This window comes from Halichoeres trimaculatus, unplaced genomic scaffold (assembly GCF_033239565.1).
Source record: "Halichoeres trimaculatus isolate MK-OKI-2021-1 unplaced genomic scaffold, fHalTri1.1 fHalTri1_scaffold_8, whole genome shotgun sequence".
Lineage (NCBI taxonomy): Eukaryota > Metazoa > Chordata > Actinopteri > Labriformes > Labridae > Halichoeres > Halichoeres trimaculatus.
In genome coordinates, this window is record NW_027437186.1 from 20,814,355 (window position 1) to 20,836,163 (window position 21,809).

The 21,809-nt window shown below is 40.3% G+C and overlaps 2 protein-coding genes across 4 annotated transcripts; one reads left to right on the plus strand and one right to left on the minus strand.

Annotated features, from left to right (window-relative positions):
* The first annotated feature begins 250 nt into the window (after positions 1 to 250).
* On the plus strand, positions 251 to 8,763 carry ppp4r3b (protein phosphatase 4, regulatory subunit 3B). Of its 2 annotated transcripts, none has more exons than XM_074675307.1 (16): positions 251 to 731; positions 1,336 to 1,391; positions 1,686 to 1,784; positions 1,976 to 2,599; positions 2,944 to 3,021; positions 3,497 to 3,613; positions 3,742 to 3,858; positions 4,139 to 4,270; positions 4,399 to 4,501; positions 4,593 to 4,634; positions 4,785 to 4,943; positions 5,521 to 5,690; positions 5,778 to 5,917; positions 6,003 to 6,127; positions 6,256 to 6,395; positions 6,593 to 8,763. In XM_074675307.1, the coding sequence occupies exons 1-16, from the start codon at positions 590 to 592 to the stop codon at positions 6,695 to 6,697; spliced, it is 2,349 nt and encodes a 782-aa protein (XP_074531408.1). In that variant the 5' UTR covers positions 251 to 589; the 3' UTR covers positions 6,698 to 8,763. The 2 variants fall into 2 exon arrangements, with proteins under 2 accessions (XP_074531408.1, XP_074531407.1); XM_074675306.1 differs by having other exon boundaries at positions 252 to 731; positions 6,003 to 6,151; positions 6,593 to 8,762.
* Positions 6,678 to 21,056, minus strand: cfap36 (cilia and flagella associated protein 36). Of its 2 annotated transcripts, XM_074675308.1 has the most exons (12): positions 20,674 to 21,056; positions 20,151 to 20,215; positions 19,908 to 20,009; positions 17,039 to 17,153; positions 16,215 to 16,302; positions 14,160 to 14,319; positions 13,817 to 13,897; positions 11,474 to 11,564; positions 11,124 to 11,305; positions 10,741 to 10,920; positions 10,283 to 10,402; positions 6,678 to 9,918 (listed from the first exon to the last, which is right to left on the minus strand). In XM_074675308.1, exons 1-12 carry the CDS (start codon positions 20,777 to 20,779, stop codon positions 9,835 to 9,837), a joined length of 1,374 nt encoding a protein of 457 aa, XP_074531409.1. In that variant the 5' UTR covers positions 20,780 to 21,056; the 3' UTR covers positions 6,678 to 9,834. The 2 variants fall into 2 exon arrangements, with proteins under 2 accessions (XP_074531409.1, XP_074531410.1); XM_074675309.1 differs by lacking the exon at positions 10,283 to 10,402 and having other exon boundaries at positions 20,674 to 21,050.
* Between the last annotated feature and the right edge of the window lie 753 nt (positions 21,057 to 21,809).

A 21,809-nucleotide genomic window follows, 5' to 3' on the forward strand; every position in this document is an offset into this window, starting at 1 on the left:
ATGATTATGTTGTGATAAATTGCTTCACCTCAATACTATCTCTAAAGAAAACAAATGATTTCATATTTCCTTGTGTCATATTTCTAAAAAAATCGCATTTTTTTCAACTTCTGAATGTACATCGTGTCATCTGAAGGCAAATGTTGCTACTACTTCTCTTGCCTGTAGGTGGCGCGTTGAGCTTGTTTTACTGTAGGTTTCCCATTGGACGCTCTCGCTCGGAGGAGGAGGAGACCCCGCGGCAGTTAGCGCTTGATTGACGTCGAAGAAGAAAAAGAACACAAGATCGGATTACAAGATGGCGGTCTGTGGACGTTAGCACGAAGGCCGTTAGAGTTGTTGTGTTCTCTGTGAATTTTACTGTTTGAAATTAGGCCTCCTATTAAGTTGTCTAACATCGTGAACGTAATGTGTTTATGGAATAACTACATGAGTAATTTACTGCTACGGTGAACTTTACAAAAACGTGCATGTTTTGTAACATGCAGGTGGGAACAAAGTTAACAGGTCGAGGGTAGAAAACACCAGACGGGGTGAGGTGATAGCCTGTTAGCAGCTAGCTAGCCCGCTAGCTCGGACTCGGTTAACCATGTCGGACACTCGGCGGAGAGTGAAAGTTTATACGCTAAATGAAGACCGGCAGTGGGACGATCGGGGTACCGGACATGTTTCATCAACCTTTGTTGAACGGTTGAAGGGGATATCGTTGTTGGTTCGGGCCGAGTCAGACGGTAAGTTCTCAGTTAGCATCGCCACATTGACGTTGCTAAGGGCTAACATTTGCATGCTACCCTTGGTTGTTCGGATAGGAGGCTTCAGTTGCCCACAAAGTGCACTTGGCTTAATTATTGAGCTTGCCTTGTTGATTGTGTTGCAGCTGTAACAACCACTGGGTTCATACTGTTCATACAGCCAGCGGTAGCACCGCTTCTGGCTTATGAGAAATCGGTTATCAAATGGCTATAGTTAGCAAGCTCGTTGCTTTAGCAGGCGACATGATCCTAGCATGGGGGGCCTTCAAAGTCTAGTCTGAAACGTTGTTACTTATCATTCCACGGAAAAAAATATGCCAACATTTTCATTTAGAGGTTCAGAAAAATATAACTTGAATTTAATTTTAACGTGTAATAAGCTATATATTTATCATTTTCGTATTTCTAATATCGCAACTTTGTCGTGTTAAGCGTTTAACATTGTCCATACAAATGTAAATAGTTTTCTTTTAGACAGATTTCATCACGGCACCTTTCACGGCTCAGACTTTTTGGTTTTCCATGCTTTTGAGTCATTGATGCATTATTTTACTGTTAGATAACTCTAGTCTGTGTGTTTTAGGATCACTGCTGTTGGAGTCGAAGATAAGCCCGAATACTGCATATCAGAAACAACAGGTAAGAGCAGATCAGCTACAAAGGCCACGAACTAGTAAACCCGTTTGATTGAAACTCCAACACTTTTAAATTAGAATCTGTCCCCACTGAGACGTGTAGCTGGCCAATTACTGCAGCAATGACACAATGCACTCATGTGCTTTAGCATCAGATATTTCAAACCAGCACATGTTCATAATAGCACTTTTTTGTTTTCTGTATTGAATTTTTGTGCATGCAGCAAGACTTTGTTGAAAGCTGTAGATATGTCCGTTGTTTTGTGTGTGTTTAAGTTTTCTTTTTCCCCTCTTACAGGACACTCTGATAGTCTGGTCGGAAGCGGATAATTATGACCTTGCCTTAAGTTTCCAGGAAAAGGCTGGCTGCGATGAGATCTGGGAGAAGATTTGTCAGGTAGAGTCAACAAGTTGTTTCCAGATTTGTATATTCTTTCCAATTGTTTGCTTAATGGGAAAATACACAAATAAGAGTTGCCCCAATTAGCTGGTGCACAACTTTTTGGTGGCACCACCAAAAACACAAAGAGCAATTTATTACATTTACAATAAAGACTATTTGTTCTATGTCATATTTATCTTTCCTAGGTTCAAGGGAAGGACCCTGCCTTGGACATCACCCAGGACCCCATTGATGAGTCAGAGGAGGAGCGCTTTGAGGAGATTCCAGAGACGAGCCACCTGGTGGAGCTTCCTCCATGTGAACTGAGTCGTTTGGAGGAGATTGCTGACCTGGTCACCTCAGTTTTGTCTTCGCCGATCCGCAGGGAAAAACTGGCCCTGGCCCTGATGAGCGAAGGTTACATCAAGAAACTTCTGGGTCTTTTCAGAGTATGCGAGGACCTGGACAACAGGGAAGGTCTACATCACCTTTATGAGATTGTCCGTGGAGTATTATTCCTCAATAAAGCAGCTCTCTTTGAAGTAATGTTCTCCGATGACTGTATCATGGATGTGGTGGGCTGCCTTGAGTATGACCCAGCGCTAGTTCAGCCTAAACGACACCGGGAATTCTTGACCAAAACAGCAAAGTTTAAGGAGGTGATCCCTATCACGGACTCTGAGCTGAGGCAGAAGATCCACCAGACGTATCGAGTCCAGTACATCCAGGACATCATCCTGCCCACACCATCGGTTTTTGAAGAGAACTTCCTGTCCACACTCACCTCTTTCATTTTCTTTAACAAGGTGGAGATTGTCAGTATGTTGCAGGTAAGGATCCAGACCAGGTTACCGGTGTTAGTCTGTACAATAAAAGACTGTTGAACGTCTTTTTTTCATTGTTGGTAAAACTTAAGCACCCTTACTGATCAATGGACAACATGTGCTTTAGATCTTTTCACTCTACTGATTGTTTCTGATGTGTGAAATACTAATATTTGAGTGTTTCATTTCAAGGATTGTTTTAATGTGCCCTGACACGTGAAAAGAAAACATAAATGGATGCTTAGAAAACTCTTTTTTTGTCGTGAAGTGAAAGCTGTGTCCATGCATCAAGTTTTGTATTGTAAACTAAGCTATCTTTATTTCTTAACCCTGTTATTCTTCCGCTACAGGAGGATGAAAAATTCCTAACAGAGGTCTTTGCACAGCTCACAGATGAAGCCACTGAGGACAGTAAAAGAAGAGAGCTTGTAAGTCAAATGACTTCAGGTCTACTGGAGAGAAGCTGTGATAGTGTTTTGGAAGTGTTTGATGGTGTTAAGATGTTGACTTTCACTGCTGTAAGATAAATGTGTACAGGATTACTGATGTGCCATTTCAAACCTTAATTCTTCTGTTTAATATAATTCTGCGTTTTGTGATTTCTATGTCTGGGTTCACTGTGAAACCTCTGCATTATTTTCATTGTTAAAGTAATGGTCATTGTCAGTTTCTTTATTGGTTTAACAGAAACACTAAATTAAGAAACATGTTTTTATTTGTCTTATTGAAAGACCTTATACCAGGGATTGGCAAAAGCAACTTTTTATAGACTGAACTAGAAATAGTTGTCCTTTTTTTCATGTATTAAACACTTCCTGGCGATGTTTTCACTCCTCTCAAACTCTAGGTTTTAATGTGTCAAATGTTGATCAACTGTTGCCTTTGTTTTTTTCTGCTTTTCAGGTGAACTTTGTCAAGGAATTCTGTGCTTTTTCACAAACGTTGCAGCCTCAAAACAGGGACGCTTTTTTCAAAACCCTGGCAAATCTAGGCATTCTACCAGCCCTTGAAATAGTTATGGTATGTTGGCTTCAGCATGCACTTGGACATTTTTTTTTATCTTTGCTTCATCATACTCCAGTTTTTCCCCTAAGTGTGTGTGGTATTTGCTTTGTGTCTAACTTCTAACATTATTCTCTCTACTTTAGGGAATGGATGACCTTCAGGTTAGGGCGGCAGCTACAGACATCTTTTCTTACCTGGTGGAATTCAGCCCCTCCATGGTCAGAGAGTTTGTCATGCAGGAACCACAGCAGACGGACGATGTAAGAATCCCAACGAACCCAAATCTTGTGACCTCTTTTATAGGTTTAGAAAATGTGTTTAGGACTTATTCTTATATAGCTCACTTCTAATGTGTCAAAGAATGTTTGAATTATGCTCCACTGTTCTCAAGTTGGTTGGTGCATATTCTAAATGTTTGCCATGTAGTGTACAGTCACAGTTAAAGTATTCTTGTACATATGTTTCATTTGATTTGTTTTGTGTTGCACTTGTACAGCCTTTCATCTGATCAGGTATCTCTTTCTGTGCGTGTGTGTCCAGGATGTGTTGCTGATAAACGTTGTGATCAAGCAGATGATTTGCGACTCTGACCCAGAGTTAGGAGGGGCCGTCCAGCTTATGGGTCTTCTCAGGACACTCATTGACCCTGAGAACATGCTGGCTGCCACCAATGTGAGCCAAAGTAACACACACAGACACCCTTTAGTAGATACTGGCTATGAAATTATGTAACAACTTCCGAATATTTTTTTTGCACTTGCACTAAAATGTTTTAACGTTTGTTTTTATTTTCTTTGAAGAAAACCGAGAAGACTGAGTTTCTGAGTTTCTTCTACAAGTACTGCATGCATGTGCTGACTGCTCCTCTTCTGGCAAACACTGCACATGACAAAAATTCAAAAGGTGAGCTGGGGACAAGGACCAATAGTAGACTTTAGTGTCAGACTTAAATAAATACAGATTTTGACTGTTTTTTTTCTGTCTGACCTTTTAGATCTGCAAGAGGGGTCAACTAAAATCAACCCAGTCTGTCCAGGTTAGTGTTCCATTACTCTGTATTTTCCAAAGGCACGTTTTGTCTCTGTTAATGCAATCAGATGGACCTTGTGCTGGTTCTTCAGCTTGTTGTGAATTATGTTGGTATACATATTGTCTGGTTTTAAATAAGCTTTGTTTTTTCGTGCAGACAACTTCCAGACAGCTCAGCTGCTGGCACTGATCCTGGAGCTTCTGACCTTCTGTGTGGAGCACCACACGTATCACATCAAGACCTACATCATGAACAAAGACCTGCTCAGGAGAGTGCTGGTGCTCATGAACTCCAAACACACCTTCCTTGCTCTTTGTGAGTCCCTCCATGTTTGAATAATTTTAGAAAACATACAAATGTCTGTTCTTGTAGCCTTTGCACGCGAGTCCTTTTCCATTTCTCAGACCCATGATTCCCCCATGTTGGGTTCAGGAACCTTGCACACTCACCAATGTGATCATTTTTCTGTTCATTTTGGAAATTTGCAGTGTGAGAAATGAAAACAGAGTCCATTCTCTTCTGTAAAAACAAGATGAGAGCAAGTAGTTTTATCTGCTGTGAGAGATTCTGTAAAACCATGTGGATTGATTTCATATCAGTGATCCAGTTTGAGAAGCCTCTAGCGATAGCAACCGCACATAACAAAAAAAAAAAACCATCTGTCACCTGCATATACAAAGCTAGCGTTTCTCAGTTGTGGCTCACTGTATGTTTAGGTCACCAGTAATTCAAACAGTGTTTGAACATGATGGACAAAACATCAGATTGCATTTCTTTATAAAATGTACAATGGTAGAAAACTAATAGTTTTTCCCTCTCTGTCCTTTTATCGGTTAAGCTACCCAAATACACACAGAGCTTTATGTTAACTGTGTTTCTGTTTTTGTCAAAGGTGCCCTGCGTTTCATGCGCAGGATCATTGGTCTAAAGGATGAGTACTACAACCGATACATCATCAAAGGGAACCTGTTTGAGCCTGTCATCAATGCCCTGCTGGACAACGGCACCCGATACAACCTCCTCAACTCAGCCATCATCGAGCTCTTTGAGTTCATTAAAGTGGTGTGTAGAAACAACTTCAACAAAACAAAAAGCATCTCTTGTTTTACTGTGTGGAGGCATAAAGCTGATTGTTTTGAAATTTTCCAGGAGGACATCAAGTCTCTCATCGCTCACATTGTGGATAACTTCTACAAAGCACTTGAATCCATTGAATACGTCCAGACTTTCAAGGGCCTGAAGGGTCGGTACGAGCAGGAAAAGGATCGTCAAAGTCAACGACTAAACAGGTTAGCCAACTGAACATCAAGCTCACATCTTAACTTTCTTTTAATTTGACAGCTTTAATTCAGTATTTTCGATTTCCTTGTGAAGATATCGGAGAGATGCCCGGTCGTTGGATGAGGATGAGGAGTTGTGGTTCAATGATGATGATGATGATGAAGATGGTGAGGCTGTGGAGAAGAGCCGCATGGAGGAAGACTTCTCTGACAGTTATGGCAAGTACATGGAAGCCAAAAAAGGTAGGCTTCTTTCGTTAGACTGTGTAAATGTCACTTTAAAATTTCCCTTGAAATTGGTTGAAGCAGTCCATCAGGTTTTATATGTATGTTCTCTATCTCTGCAGGGGCTGCCAACGGAGCTAATGGTGCCAATAATAACGGGAAAGCTGCTGTGATCCCTCCGGCCTCACCCGCAGTCACTTCAAATAACAGTTCAACTTCCTCTGTCAAAACTGTTGCTCTTCCTGCTACACCAGTAGTGAAGGTAATAATCTTAACTGTCCTGTTTGCAGCCAGATTCCCCCATTAACAACACCCCTGCAGTCCTAGTTTTTAGCTTATGATGCAAGGCGTTACACTGAAAATCAAAGGACACTCAGCACCCGCAGAATGAGTCTGAAGTCTTGTTTGTGTCTTGTATCTGCATGTTTTTGTTGACAACTCTGATGCCTCTCCTCTTAGACTGCTCTGGTGGGCTTGGTGGACTACCCTGATGACGAGGACGAAGAGGAAGAAGATGAGGAGGAAGAGCAGTCACCAAGGAAGCGACCCCGTCTGAGCTCTTAAGGCAAACTGTCCTCTGTTTGACTTCAGTGGACGGACACTATGTCCCTCCCATCTGCCCTCCTCTGGTTGTCTCATTGGTCCTTGGCCTGCTTGAGACGCACAAAGACAAGCTCCCACCTTACCAGGTCTCTCCTGATCTCTGCTCCTCTTTCCTCTCTCAGTGAAGGAGACGACGAGCTTCTCTTTTTTAGAAGAAAGACAGATCCGTCTGTTTTTGTGGCCCAATGATTTTACCCTTTCTTGTTTCTGACAGTCTCCTCTTGGAGATCAACTCTCCTTCTTTCTCCTGAGGAGAAACTCATTGAACCGGAACAAACTCATTCCTCCTTTTCCATTCACCTGCTCTCTTTCTGAACAACTTTGTTCTCCTCACTCTTGTTCCTGTGTACCGACCAGGGAGGCTGCAGTGGAAATAACAGTGCCAAGGCGGTTCCCACTCTACCTTGTTGCTATAGCAACAGTGATGGGGAAGCTGCGGTACTACAGCAGCCTCAGAGGATTCCTCTCATGTCCTCATTTTGAACTCTCCCTCTCAAACCAGAACCAACAAGCTCCAGGGACAGAGGGAGCCAGTACACAACCAGCCAGCATACGAACTGTTGAGCAGGCCAGTCAGGCTAGCAGGACTAGCCATCGTAGTGATAGAAAAAGCTTGACTGGCTAAAGTAGTGTGCGTGCCACCCTGCCACAAAACTGCCCACATTAGTCATGAATAGAGGGATCAGGAGGCATAGAGGAATACAACAACATGTTGAGAGACAAGGGAGGAGACGAAATGTACCAAGATGAAAACAAAGCAGTCATGTGGCTTTGATCCAGAGGAGCAGGACTCAAACCTACGGAAGCCATGGCACCAGTTGAACTAAGGCTCACACACAACACACCCTCACACACGCGGTGTCTCACACACAGGACTGCATCAGCCAGAAATCCTGTATTTCATGACTTTGTTAAAAAGTACTGTACAGATGTTTTTTTCTTTTTAATCATTTGCTCTGGATCGGGTTTTCATAAGGGGAGACAGATACCTACCTACCTGTGTATTTTTGTTGTTGTTGCACAAAAGGTGGGCTAACTGTTCACCCTTCAGTCCAGTTTATTTGATTCAATGTAAAAATGCAGAGAAGATGCAAATGCTGGTTTTAAAATAACATTAAAACTGCAGTAAAATCTTTTTTGCAGCCAAATTTTTGAGGATGTCTGGAGTTTGTATTTCAGTGGATTTCAGAATTTAGTGGCCTCATTGTGATGCAGCCCAGTTTTTGTTTCAGTTCACACGCTTCAAAGTCAGTTCCAGGAGGTTCGTCTGTATCCTCTCTCGCACAGATCTCAGGTTCAGAGTTCAATAAGCATCACAAACGTAAAACGTTCCATCTTGAGTGTGCTTATTATCATCTTACATTTCGAGCTGAGTGGAGAGTTGTTGCGATGAGCTGGGAAGTTACCAGGTTAGAGGTCCTAAATGTTCAGCACAAGTTGATCCATTTCACAAGAACTCAGCTTTCTTTTATGTCAGACTTTGAGTTATCTTCAGCCTGTCCATTGAAACACCTGCAGACCACAAATAATTTGAAGGAAATGTGTTTTTGTAAACTGAAGGATCAAACAAGCTGCTTTTTTATCAGTAAGGAAATATTAACCCCAATTTTTAGTGTGGTTTTTAAGTTCAGAGTATTGAGAGTATTCTCAGTTCAACACAGCTTTTACATGGTGAGACACCTCCGAGACATTTCAGTGTCTGGTTTGAACATTTCTCCTGTGGTGTCCTCTCTTCTGGTCGCACCACGAGCACACTGAAAATCTAAGGATGGAAATCAAAGTTAGCTTCACCTCTAAACAAAACCACAAATGACACAAGGTAATGATCAGAGAGGTAGTTTTCTGGAGTGCAGCAGTACAAGTTGTCATTCCCATGGTCTGTCAGCATCACCCAAACAATATGACTGTTTCTGCTCTCCTTTGATGAATTTGTATCAAGTGCATTTACTACCACTATCCATTCTTAACATTTGTATGATTTTATTTGATAAGTTTTGAAATTAAATGTGACCCTGACTTGAACTTTGGAATCAAGCTTTGTTTTAATTTACTAATTTGGTCATTTGAGTGAGGAAAATCTGATTCTGGACATCTAATTTGACTTCAGACAGCTGATGATCTTCATTGTTAAATGGAATAAAGCCCCATTTGTAGGCTTTTTTTAACAGCCGGATGTTATGACATCATTCAACACCAGGATTGACCTGGACATAAATTGTAATGTCATTGTTTTTTACTTAGACACAGAGTCTGGTCTCATTTCTATAAAATGTGATTTATTAAACAGCATACAGGAAATACTGCGCTTATTATTGAAAGCGACACACTGTTCTCTTGGCCCCTTTATGAACACATAGCATTATCATCTGTCCAGCCTCCACATCGCTCTCTATAGTATTATCAGCCTTACGTTGTACCAGGTAACGTAAACAAGACTTTACACCCCTGTTAGCTAATGTTACCTCATCTCAACATTGGACTTAGCGTTAACCTTTAACTCACTGATGCAAAGCCAGGCCAGCTGTGCCACACATAACGTCTGTTTTTATGTATTGATTCTTTTGTTTCAGAGGTGTGTCCATAATCCCTCCTTCAATCACTGTCCTCTACATTATCTATAGCGAGCAGAAAAACAGGTTGTGAGTCATACTGACCAGTGTAGTGTTGCATAATTATTCTTCACATATCTACGAATAGTGACGCGAGTACTTTATATGATGTGAACACTTGTATACATCACTCAGGGACTTCAACAATGCCAGCCCTTTGCTCGACTCATCCTTGTGCTTTTCATTTTGCCTGGTATTTTTATGTCTTGCTTGGGTGAACATCACTGTCTAAGAGGTCTCAGAAATACTTGACTGGTCTCTGAAAGTGAAGACTGATGCATACTGAACGAGTACATCTGAAATACAAAAAAAGATGCACTTTCTTCCTCTATGAACAGCAATGAAAAGAACACTGAAGTAGGAAGACCTCATACTAGATTTGTATCTTTGGAAAAGCCTCCTCTGTGAGGTGAGTTATCTGGGAGGAGGCCGTGTGAAGGAAGTACACAGTTGGGAGAGCGGTGAGAATATTGCAGCGTAAACGGGAAGTTATTTCTTGATGACTTCCTCTTTCAGCTTGTCGGCCAGATGCTTTCTCTTCTGTAGCTTCTTCTTCTCCTCTGCAGATATCTCCTGTGTGAAGAGAGCAGAGAAGGCAGGAGGTTGAGAAATCACAAAGAGAAGGTGCTAAACGCTACCACTGGCAGACTCACATATTAAGGAAGGGGAAAAGTACAGCACATATGTATAAATGCACATGTTAGAAAACTAATATGGTTCTACTTTTATTTCCAGGGCTTTCTATCACATATTTTAACACACTTTTAAAGGACTCCAACAACAATTCAAAGCTGCTTAGTATTTTTTTAGCAGTTAAATAAAGTTTGTGAGGGGAATGAGGAGACAAAGCCTTGAGAGCACACACAACAAAAACCTAGATGTCACACTTCACACGTGTTCACACCAGGCAGGAGCAGCTAGCTAGCTGATGGATCACCTTTTGTTTTGAGGAGTTAGCAGTAGAGTGTTGTGCTGGAGCAGAAGGAGGAAGAGGAAGAGAAGGAGAGGGGGGAGGGGGGCTACAGGCCCCATTCCTCTGTGACTGCCCCACTGCCTCCTGATAAACCATCAGGTTAGATACAGAGTGGAGGGAAATGAAAAACAAAAGCAATAAAAAAAGAAGTTTAGAAGTATGAGTAAAGGTAAAAAAAGTAAGTCAGAGAAATAGAAGAATGTGGAACAAAGACAATAAAAAAAGTTTTGAATAAAAATCATAAAACAGATGACCAAAATAAAAAAAGACGGACAGGCGATTGATTCACACAGTGGCTTCACACCTTAATTATATATATTATTTATACTTCTGCAATTCCTACAGCGACTGATTCTGACACAGGTAGCTGATGCTGACCTTTGACCTGCAATTTAATAAAAGAGGAAGTGAGCTGTATTTACCAGGGTGGTGGTGGTGGTGTTGAGTGTTGTGGTTGTGGTTGCAGTGGCCAGTAACTCCTCTGGCGTGGTCGTCTGTTTGCTTTTCTGCTGCTCTTTCTTCAGCGCATGCAGCTTGTCTCGCTGTTGACGGAGATATGTCGCCCTCTGCTGGAGCTCCTCCTGCTGAGACGCTGTTAACTCCTGCAGGGGAGAGGAGGTAAAGGTAAGACAGGAGGGGTAATAAATATCCATTCACAAGCAAACCAGTGAGGTTAAAATCAACTTTTACAATCTACTTTGGAATTCATAGCATGAAATTTAACTATGGTTGGCTTTGGTTAAGCTTTATTCTAAAAAATGCATGTTGTGTTCCATGCACTGGATTCACAGGCTCTCACACTCACAGTATATGGTTTGGAGAAACCAGCCTCCCTGTGTGCCTCCTCCAGCCACGTCTCAGCTGCATTCTGGCTGCTGCTACTATGCAGCTTGGACTCAGGACTGAGGCTGACGGGTGGTTCAGAGGGCTTCACTGAAGCTCTCACTGTTGGGAGGACTCTGGATCCCACACCATTACTGCCACTGTCTGAAAAAAGCATGACCATGACATTTAAAGGTTATATATGTTTTGACAATCACTTCTTTAATCCAGTCATGTTTTCTCAGGTCCAAACAAAGCCAGCAAATTAAACAGATGTGCTGATGAGTTTTAATACGATAGAATGGAAAGGAGTTGAAAGCTCTCCTCAGTTACCTGGCTTGGGTTTAGATGCGGAGCTGCTTTTAGCTGAACTCTCTGTGGTAGCTGTCTCGCTTTCTTCTTTTTTTGAAGATTTGCTGTTGACCTGGAAAGAGGGATCCTGGTTATTAAAACAAAACATGAACTGAATCCTGTGAATTCTACATGAATATATATCTATTAAATTTATCGATACTTGAAAATATCATCCTCTTTTATAATTGAGTTGTTCCTCTTTTCTGCCCTTCTTCATGTAGCTGACCAGGTAGGAGTTTGTACTTGGGCAACTCTGGCTCAGATGATAAAACTGTGCACCCAATGATATCTATCTAAGCAGTGTCGGCTGCTGGTCAGTCAAGGAGAGGAAGCTCATTTTTTTCCAGCCTACATCATAAATTTGTTAATTTATTTAAACGTAAATTCTACCCTCTGTTCCTTTACAAGAAAATGATCTGTGACCCTGGCGTACCAACCAGGTGTTTTTTCCAGGGATTTTACCAGTGTTCTCTCAACGCTCGTTGTTTTTAAGAAAGGTAACCTCGCTGGGGATCGATAAAGCCTCCGTATCAGTCCAGAACAACTGAGAAGATGCTCTGATGGAGGATTATACTTCAAGATCGCTGACTGGCTCATTTCACTGTCAATCAAAAAGGGATTTGGGCTCAGACAGATCATCCAATCATCATGCAGAAGCTCAGCGACCAGGCAAGCCCACTGCCTCATAGACCCCCAGAGACGCTCAGCGTCCGATGAGCGGGACAAAGCCCAGCGTTTATCCAATGACTGTCCAGTTTCCACAGTGGAACAACCCACTCTACGCTTCCCCGCTGAAGTTAGAAGACGCCCACCGTCCAACTGTGTTAAAGCGCTGAGAAGCTGCGGGGATGAATGAGGAGGTCGAGCCAGTTACCTGTGTTAGGTAGCTGATTCTGAACAAAAGGTGAAGGAATTCTAGCACATGTTTTGTCATTGGAATGTACACACAGCAGTACACAACACCACTTTTTTGGGGGGAATTTTTGAGGAAGCTGAGCTTCCCTTGCAGTCTTAGAGCAATGGCCACTGTTTCTAAGTAACCAAGTCACTTTATAACTTTCCCTTAAAACCTTAAAGGAGTTTATTGGCCTGAAAAAAACTCACGCATGGTTTTCTTGGAGTATTGTGAGGACAGCTGCTTCTCAGTGATAATTAACCACAGAAAACTTTAGTGGGACTTTACAAGTCTCCCAACAGAGGAGACAAGAATACAAAAAGAAGGAAGGATGTGAAGAAGGAAGCTAGCATGAGCTACTTGATTACAGAAACAGCAGTGCAGACCAAGCGGCAACCTCTGGCCTAAGAACATGAGACAATAAAGCGCTAAAACCTGCTGTTTCTCGAGTGTCTGCTTAAGGCTGTCTCTGGGAGCACCAGAACACACACGCCAAGCCAAAAAAAGCCACTTCCAATATGGGCGCAATAGCCGATATGCTTCAAAATCTGTTTCAGAAACAGATGGGTGACGTCAGGAAGACTATGTCCATTAATTAGACAGTCTATGGTGTAGATACAGCCCAAGAGGCTTCTTATAGTGCTTCTGTGTACTAAAAAACATTGACTGATAACAAACTTGTCATGGTTGGTTCCCTTCTTATAAGCATTGTCACTTGAATATCTAAAGGTCATGGTTCACATTAAACTATCCCTGTATAAACAGCAAAAAACTTGTTTTTATATTAGCAAACCAACATAAGTTATACGATTTAAACACAAGAAAGCTAATACAAGACAAACTTACTACTAAGGAGATTAAATGATGCCATTATTTTCCCTAAGGCTGCTCAAATGGTTTTACACAGGAAGACAAAATGGAAAAAAAAATCAAATCAAATCAAAGAAAAACCTTTTTAGTGTACAAAAAACTTGATTTTGAAATTCATTTATGTACTTGTCAACTTGTGTCACTTGGTGTTCTTGATAGTACACATCCTTAAGACTGAGCAGTAACTGAAACAAAGCTTTTAGTTACTCTGCCCCCTCTACTTGTAATGCCGTCCAATCTGAACTGAAACTGGCTGATTTGTTTCTTTGGAAAACTTCCACTCTACCTTGAGAAACCAACACCATGAATCCATCAAACAGTGCCTGTGTTCTTACATTGTTTCTTAAAATAACTCCTGCATTTTACCCTTGTATTTTAATGTCTGTTGCTGGACTATGTCTGTTTTGTCTACTGTGACATGCACTGCTGCCTCTCTTGGCCAGGTCACCCTTGTGAAAGAGGTCTCGACCTCAATGGGTTTTTTACCTGGTTAAATAAAGGTTACATAAAAAAAAATCAGTGACCTTTGCTAAAATCTAGCAACATGGGTCAGTTACCGGGTTTGATTCCGAGTGTCCATTCACGAGTGGAAGGTGGTGACCGTTACTGCCGCTGTCAACATGTCCCTTGGTTTTGGCCTGTATGTGGAGTAAACAGAACATTGGAAATCAAGTTAGTGAGATTGGGTTCAAGGGTTCACACATGACATATCGTGCATGTAAAAAATAAACTAAATTTGGAGGCCACTGTTTGTTTTTCTAACCAAATATCAATCAGTGATCTACCAGGTTTCTTTCTGCTTACACAAAAAGCCTCACAGGACCTCTAATGGTTTCTAAATTTGGGCTTGACTGAAAGTCTCGTTTGGCTTCCACAGCCCATGATCTCACAAGGCCTTACCTTGGCAGTGATGCCCTGTTGGCTGGGAGCAGACGTGGCATTATGGGCTTCCCTGCTTTCTACCACTGGCTTATCAGAGCAGCTGCTGGATGTGGAACCAACCTCTTCTTCTAGTCGCATCCTCCTGGACATTTCCTCATCATACTCCTCTTTTGATTTCCTGTGGACAAAGTAAAATTTTAGAGTGTCCACTGGGAGACTTAATAATGAGCTGAAGTTTTACTTTTTACAAAACTTTTCCTCAGAGAAAGTCAATTCTTCACTCAAGAGGTCATGCTCTTTAACATTTAAGCTCACTTAGGCTTTGTCAGAGTATGATTAGTAACCCAGGTGTAATAAAAGCCAAGTTAATCTACAGTCAAGCAGATTTCATTTGTCTCATTAGCCGTTTTACCATGCTGCGGCCCAGCTTGCTCACAAGGATCAACAGGGCACAACACACAGATCCTTTAATTTGATTTATTCAACAAATTCAATTGTATTAAAGAAGATTTCTCCAAAAGAAAGGACCAGTTTGTAAACAGATGGAGAGAAAACGTGACAGAGCAACTAAAGGAAAGTCCATACATAGGTCACACTGTATCATTACTTTGACTAATTCTGCTTTTGAAAATGATTCAACCACAGCCAGCAGGATAATATTTATCTGTCACAGTTTTATCAATGTTTGGCAATAAATAAAATAATAAATGAAAAAAGTGTAACAGTTTGATGGAGACATTCTCGCTGGTAATAAGCCTGTGCCATGTCAGAAAGCATGTTTCCAGAAGGACGTACATATAGACAGCTATATCACGGAGCTGTAAATCAAGCCTTAAGCCATTACTTAAATGTTTCAATCCAATATCCCTTAACCCTGAGTCATCAAACGACATTTGATCTGAGACACACGTGTGCTGGAAGCAGTGAGAGTATGCAACATTCAGACACCTTCATCCAACTGAAAACATAATGATCGACGCATTACCTTCAAATTATTCATAAGCAATGACACTGAGATATCTTTTTTCTGTTGGAGCTTTTCATCAGTAATAACAAAAACTTTTTGTAAAACAATGTGAAAAACTAACAAACTTCCTGAAAAGGCGAATAATCAATTTATCTTTGAATTTAGGGTTATAAGTTTGCACAAAAATTATGCGCTTAGCCGTATCTATTGAGAAAAAAAATTTAACTTTCAGCCCTGAAAGCTCTGTGTAAATAGTAATCCTCATCTTTAACACAATGAATGAAATCCCCTCAAAATTTGAAAGGTGTTTTCTCATTACTTGGTGAACAATTGATAAATTCTTCATGGTGCATTCAAGTGCTGACAGGAAAGCCCTTTGCTGTACAGCTCTAATGTACTGTAGCTTGAAGGGAAGGAAATACGGGAGAGCACAGTGCTGATTAGCAGCCAGCGTACCCTGGTAAGACAAAGGGGATGAAATACTTTTTTTCTCAGTTGCTTGTTTAGTGTCAATCCCTCCAACCTAAATTAGCTGAACCCTAAGAAGCTTAACTGCGGTCCCATTAGACTCAGTGTGTTCTACTTGGCCAGGCTGCCTGCAAAATCTCATTAGGGAGCAGAGGCAGGAGCTTCTAGAAGGCTGGACACACACAGCCAATGTACACATAAAAGAAACATATATCAGGATGGCATACGGAGGAATAAACTTGTTTCTAATCTAAAAACATCTATTGCTTGCTACAACACAAAAAAAATCACTTCAGGCAGGCAAATATAAGGGCATAGCTTTCAGGTTGTTAAACAGTTGAAGAATGAAAGACCTAGCTAGGCCAACATTTTTCATTAACACTGTAAATGTCTGAATGACTTGTGCACAGCTGATTCACAGGTTTTTTTTTTTTAAGTCTAATGGTATAAAGTCAAGGCACTTTAGGGTAAGGTTTTGGCTCACTTATTCTTGCTCTCCACAACAGTACAACTGTAAAACGAAAAAAAAAAGAAGATCTATGTAGCTCCATGTGTATCTTGATTCCACCTCTGTTTTATCATGCATTAATGCCCAGTTTCAAATCCAGTGGAAATAACCCTTTATCTGTCAAACTTACTTGAGCACCTCTTGCAGGATTTTCATCTCTTGCTCCTGGAGCTCTGCCATCACATCCACACCGTCAGTCAGACACTCCGGGAGTGCCCCTACACACACATACATAAACACACACACGCACACACAGACAGGGTGACAGAGTCATGTTAGTGGCAGCTACATCATCAATAGTGTTGTCTTGTTGGTGAGTGTGTTTTATACTAGGGATGCACGATATTGGATTTTTGCAGATATCCGATATGCCGATATATGGAAACCCCTTTTGGCCGATACCGATACAGATACTGATAATCAAAAGTTTGTTTTTTTTCACTGTAAAGAAAGCTAAGTCTATCCTGTACTGGAATTTATATGTTACTCTTATTGTGACGGTCTTATTTGTTCAAGAAATACACATAAAACAAGACAAAAAACATTTGATTTTACCAGAAATAAGACATGTATTATTTTTTCAAACTCAAGACATTTAGTATTGAAATACAGAAAAATAATTTCTTTAGATCACATGAACTTTAAATGTACAATGTATTTTTAAACATAACCAAGTTGCATTTGATTATTTTAGAGCTACTGTAACAACCTGGTGACAGACACAGAGCTCTGCAGTGCAAATAAATGAAGTGCTACATTTTATTTAAGGAGCTTATTTTTCAGGTGGAAAATAATAATAATCCTAACTGAATAGCAACTTATCGGCTGTGCATATGGGCAGAAATTGTCATATCTGCCGATACCGATAAACGTGTTTTTAAGCTTTTATCAGCTGATATCGATATTGTGCCGATAATATCGTGCATCCCTATTCTATATTGTATGTGTGCATACCATTTCTTTCTTTAATAACCCTGAGGGCTTGAAGCTGCAACTCCATGTTCTTCTGAACCATCAGTGAGCGAAACATCTGGAAGTCATCTGTTGCCAGGACTGGCTGAAACACAGACTAGACAACAAAAACAACAGTGCAAGTTTAACTAAGTTGTTGTATTCCCTCATTCATTCATTCATTTAAGCTCATGCTGACACAACAGTGTTGTTGGTCATTTTTTCAGCAATTGAAACAAAGGATTGCCTTAAGCTGCAAAGTAATGTTTTTTTTTTTTTTTTATCAAAGGGCAGATTTTACTTTTGGATCTTTTTTTTTAATTTTTCTACTGCTAATCCTGTCCAAGGTAATGGGTGGCTGGAGCCTATCCCAGCTGTTTACAGATGAGATGGGCCAACCTGATAAGCATGGAAGCTGGAGTACCCAGGGAGAACCCAGTACATGCAAACTCCACACAGAAAGGCCCAGCGTACCTGAACCAGGATTTGAACTGCCTTGCTGGGAGGCAACAGCACTAACCACTGAACCGCCGTGCAACCCCATAAGAGGTGAGGTGGCTTAGCTTAAACTAAAAATAGCTTCTAGAGGAACCGAAAATACTGTGACGGTTTTGTTATTGTTTTGATGAAGAAGTCATTCTCTAATAAACCTGAGACAGTCCAGAGGATGGGGTAAGGGATCCATAGAATTGAGCACCATGTACAAATGTTCTGCATATCATCAGCACAAAGGTAACACAAAGTGTCACAATTTTCCCAGTGGAAACAAGTTCACCAGGATTAGAGCTGGCCTCAGGAAGGATCCCTGGTGGATCCATAACCCCATGGTTATGGAAAAGGAGAGAAAATTGACTTAAAGCCAAAAGCTGTTAGCCTTAACTTTTCATATCAGCTTCCCATCTGTAGTTAAAGGTCCGTCTGACATCTAGGCTAATGCTGGGCAAATCTTTGTTCCATACCTCTAGTACATGTTAAGTGTTCTAACTACAACTGTGTCACCACCTTCTTAGTCTCATTGCTTAGCAGGGTCCTACAGTACCTATTCACTGATAGGACACTGATAGGACAACTTCACTGTTCTCTCATTTGAATTCTATAAAAAGAAATCAGAAAGTATACTGATGACACAATTGTTACAACAAAAATAAATTTGCAAAGATTTGTTTTTGTCACATAGCAGAAAAAAATACAGGATAAAAAGTCTTCGATTTTGAAATTGAAATTGAATTGAAAAAAAAGACAACATTTTGTTGTATGAACCTAACCAGATCACACAATTCAAGTGTGGAACGTCATATCAGTTATGAAATCCCTTGCAATATCATGTATTAAAACTACTCAGAGTCCTGGGTCTAAAACTCAAAACCTATTTCTTTATTCATATAAAAATACATAAATCAATGTACACTTAAAACTATCTCAAAAATGAGTTGAACTGTCAGGTCATGTTTGATTGGCCTGTGCCAACAGCACATGTGGTAAATAATGCTGTCTAAACAACTAATTCATGTCAAAATGATGTGTAAAATGTCTATTTGATATCATGATTTCATTTGCACTTAACACAGACTAAGTAGCTTTTTTTAAGTTTCACAAGTAATGAAACGATGCAAAATAATAAGTACTGATGATTGCTATTTAACCCCCCCCCCCCCCCACTCTGAATAAGAAGATAAGTGTGGATTTGACTGTCACTACTACTATATTTGGTAATTAATGAGATCCAGGTCTCATGTGGACTGTGATGAAATCCGGACCTCTTTGGCTGCTAATGTGTTGCAGCCACATAATACCTCATGATCAGTGCCAGGGGAAGTCTATTGATAGACTGTAATATTTTAAACTGTAACTAATTTTACCCTAAAATCCTTATTCAACCTTTAAAATCCAGGTTCAAAACCTGATGGTATTTAGAAAGTTGTTGTCTTAAACAACCCATGTGAAAAATTGCAGTTGTGAAAACTAAAACCAAACACCATTTTACACCCAAGTGTAAAAACCAAAAGCTTTTTATCTAAACAAGACTGCATTTTTTGGTTGAAAGGTTTGGTTGTGTTACAGGACTTTTAATACGCACAAACAAAGATGAGAAAATATCAGAGCAATACCTAAAATGACGGGTGCACAAATAACTTATTACTACCACCATTGGTTGAGATCATTGGCTAAATGGAGAGGGTTAAAGACTATAAAGGTAAGCTGCTCCTCGGCCCCTGGTGCTTAATTACTACCTTGATTTTCATTAATGTAAGTAAATTAGCAACATACATTTAAAGACTAGAGATTGATGTCAATCAAACCACTTAAAGTTATAAGGAGACAAAAGAAGGGCTTAACCTTCACAGTTTTCTGCAGGAGTAAAATATAGATGCACTGTATTCCTGTCATGTCTACTTGTAGCTGTTGTCTGCCATAGGGATCCCTCCACCGAAAAACAATCACTGACATGTTCATTGTGGTATAAATGTGACTATGAATATCTTGTGCCAACTTTTCAGTGGCTGAAAAACATTTGTGACTGATGAAATCTGCTGTCAGATTGCTTTTAATTTATCTTGACAAATGCATTTGAAATACGAGAGCTCCCCTGTATGTAACCTATTAAATCTACTGCTGGAATAAAACACATTTTAACTCGAGTTAGGGTTTAAGGAAAACATGATTGTAGCAAACTGGATACCATATAATTAATTCATCTTATATGAGCATCTTTTGGAAGCAGAGACTTCTGCTATCTATCTAAAGATGCTATCCTTGCCAATAGTTAAAAAACCAGCACAACTGCAGTTATGTAAGTAAATCCCAGCCCTGATTCTCTATTCAGGTTAAGATGAGGGCTGACAGTGTTGTGCCAACAAGGAGCTTAACGTACCTGCAGTGTTTTAGACTTGGCAAAAGGAGATGTGCATGCATCCAGAAACTGTTGCTCGTTGATGCCTACCTCCTGCATGTAATTATCTAACAGCTTCTCCACCTGCAAAAGAAAAGCAGCTTACTTCAGATCTGTTTCTTGAGTCAGCAATATGAGGCCATTCGTGGGTTATGTTGATGAGGCATGTGCATTAAGATATAGGTCATCTTTTAGATGTGTGTTTGGACTAACGACTGTACTCACCAGTTTCTTATACTGCATATGGATTTCCGTGTATGACAACTTATTTTCGTCCTCGTCATCAAAAACTGCAAGAGAGCAAATCATTGTTAAGAATAAAGCTCACCAACAGTTTCTTGAAGATATTCCACAAACACTTCCTCTTTATTCTAAATCGACGAATTAACCTATATTAAACTTATTGATACATCTAGTTGAATTGCACGCGAGGCCATTAACTTCTCCGGGTAGGTCTAATGTCTACGCTTTAAGCAGGTAAACTTTTCAATATAAACTCCAGCATTAAACCGTGTCTTTGGAATCCTCACAAGAGTGAAATCTTTAGAAATTCAGTTGCTCACACAGACGTTTAAAGCACTGTTACATTCCGTAAAACGTTTCAGTGAACACACACATCTAGGTCAACAATAACATCACAGTCACACGTTAGCTTTACCAGTTAGCTTAGCTCAATGTTCCCAGCTCCAGGGAGGCTATTAGTATAACCAGCTTTCCACGCAGACCATGGCAAACAGCCTAGTTTTACCTGTACATCTGTTTTCCATAAAGTCCGTGACAGGTATGACCCATTCCGGGCTTCCTAGGTAGCCAACGATGCTCTCAATAACCCACTCGCTGTCATCCTCAGCCATGTTGGCTGCTGCTCGGTAATGTTAGCGTCAACAGTAACAGCAGTGTGGTTCAGGTCTGCGCGTCCAGCTCCAGTATTACACCGTTTCCCATGGACGGAAAAACACATCTGATCTTTTCCCCTTCATTAAATTGTTCCCATGGCGCCGTGTAGAAGCTATTTTCCTCTCCTGACGGGACGGCACAAGCCCAGTAAAGAAAAACGCACTCATGAATTTGCGGAGCACAGTGGTGACGCTTAATCGGTTGCTAAGGGAACAGTTACGTCATTTGTTTGCTGTTGGAGCTCGAGCCCAGGCAGGCACCAGTCACCCGAGTTTATACTGCTGATTCAGTTTCAGCACACCTCACATCACTCATTTTATCTCACCAGAAAGCGTGAATTCATAAAACTTAGTTATTAGCTTTTTCAGGCCTATCATGTAACCCATTTATAGAGTAAATGGTAAGACATTCCTCCACAAATTCGACTCTGTAAAGTGGGTTAAAGTGCTTGCAGTGAAAAAATTCTACATATTTAGTATAACAGAATAGAATAGAATAGAATAGAATAGAATAGAATAGAATAGAATAGAATAGAATAGAATATACCTTATTTATCCCCAAATGGAAATGTAGGAGTTGCAAAAGAAAAAAAAAGTGTTGTGTGCAAAAAGGTCCATAAGAGAGAAAAAAAAAGATGATGACAACTGTTCCCAGTCATAAAATCTATAGCCTATCACCCATGAATTAAAAAAAAGTATTTGACTGTTTCAGCTGTTAAAAGGGTATTTTTGTATTGGAAGCACCCACTGGTTAATAGTTTATTTGGGTCCCCATTAGCTCCTACCAAGGTAATAATGACTCTTTTTGGGATCCCATTATAGAGATCTTTAGTTCAACAATTTGCCTTTGATAAAATACCAAATATGACAAAGCCTAAAATAGGTTATTTTCTTCAATGAATCATTCATTCATATCTTTTTTTTTATTAAAGAAAAAGATACGCAGGGCTATTCCCATCATACTTATGAACAAAAACAAAATCAAAAA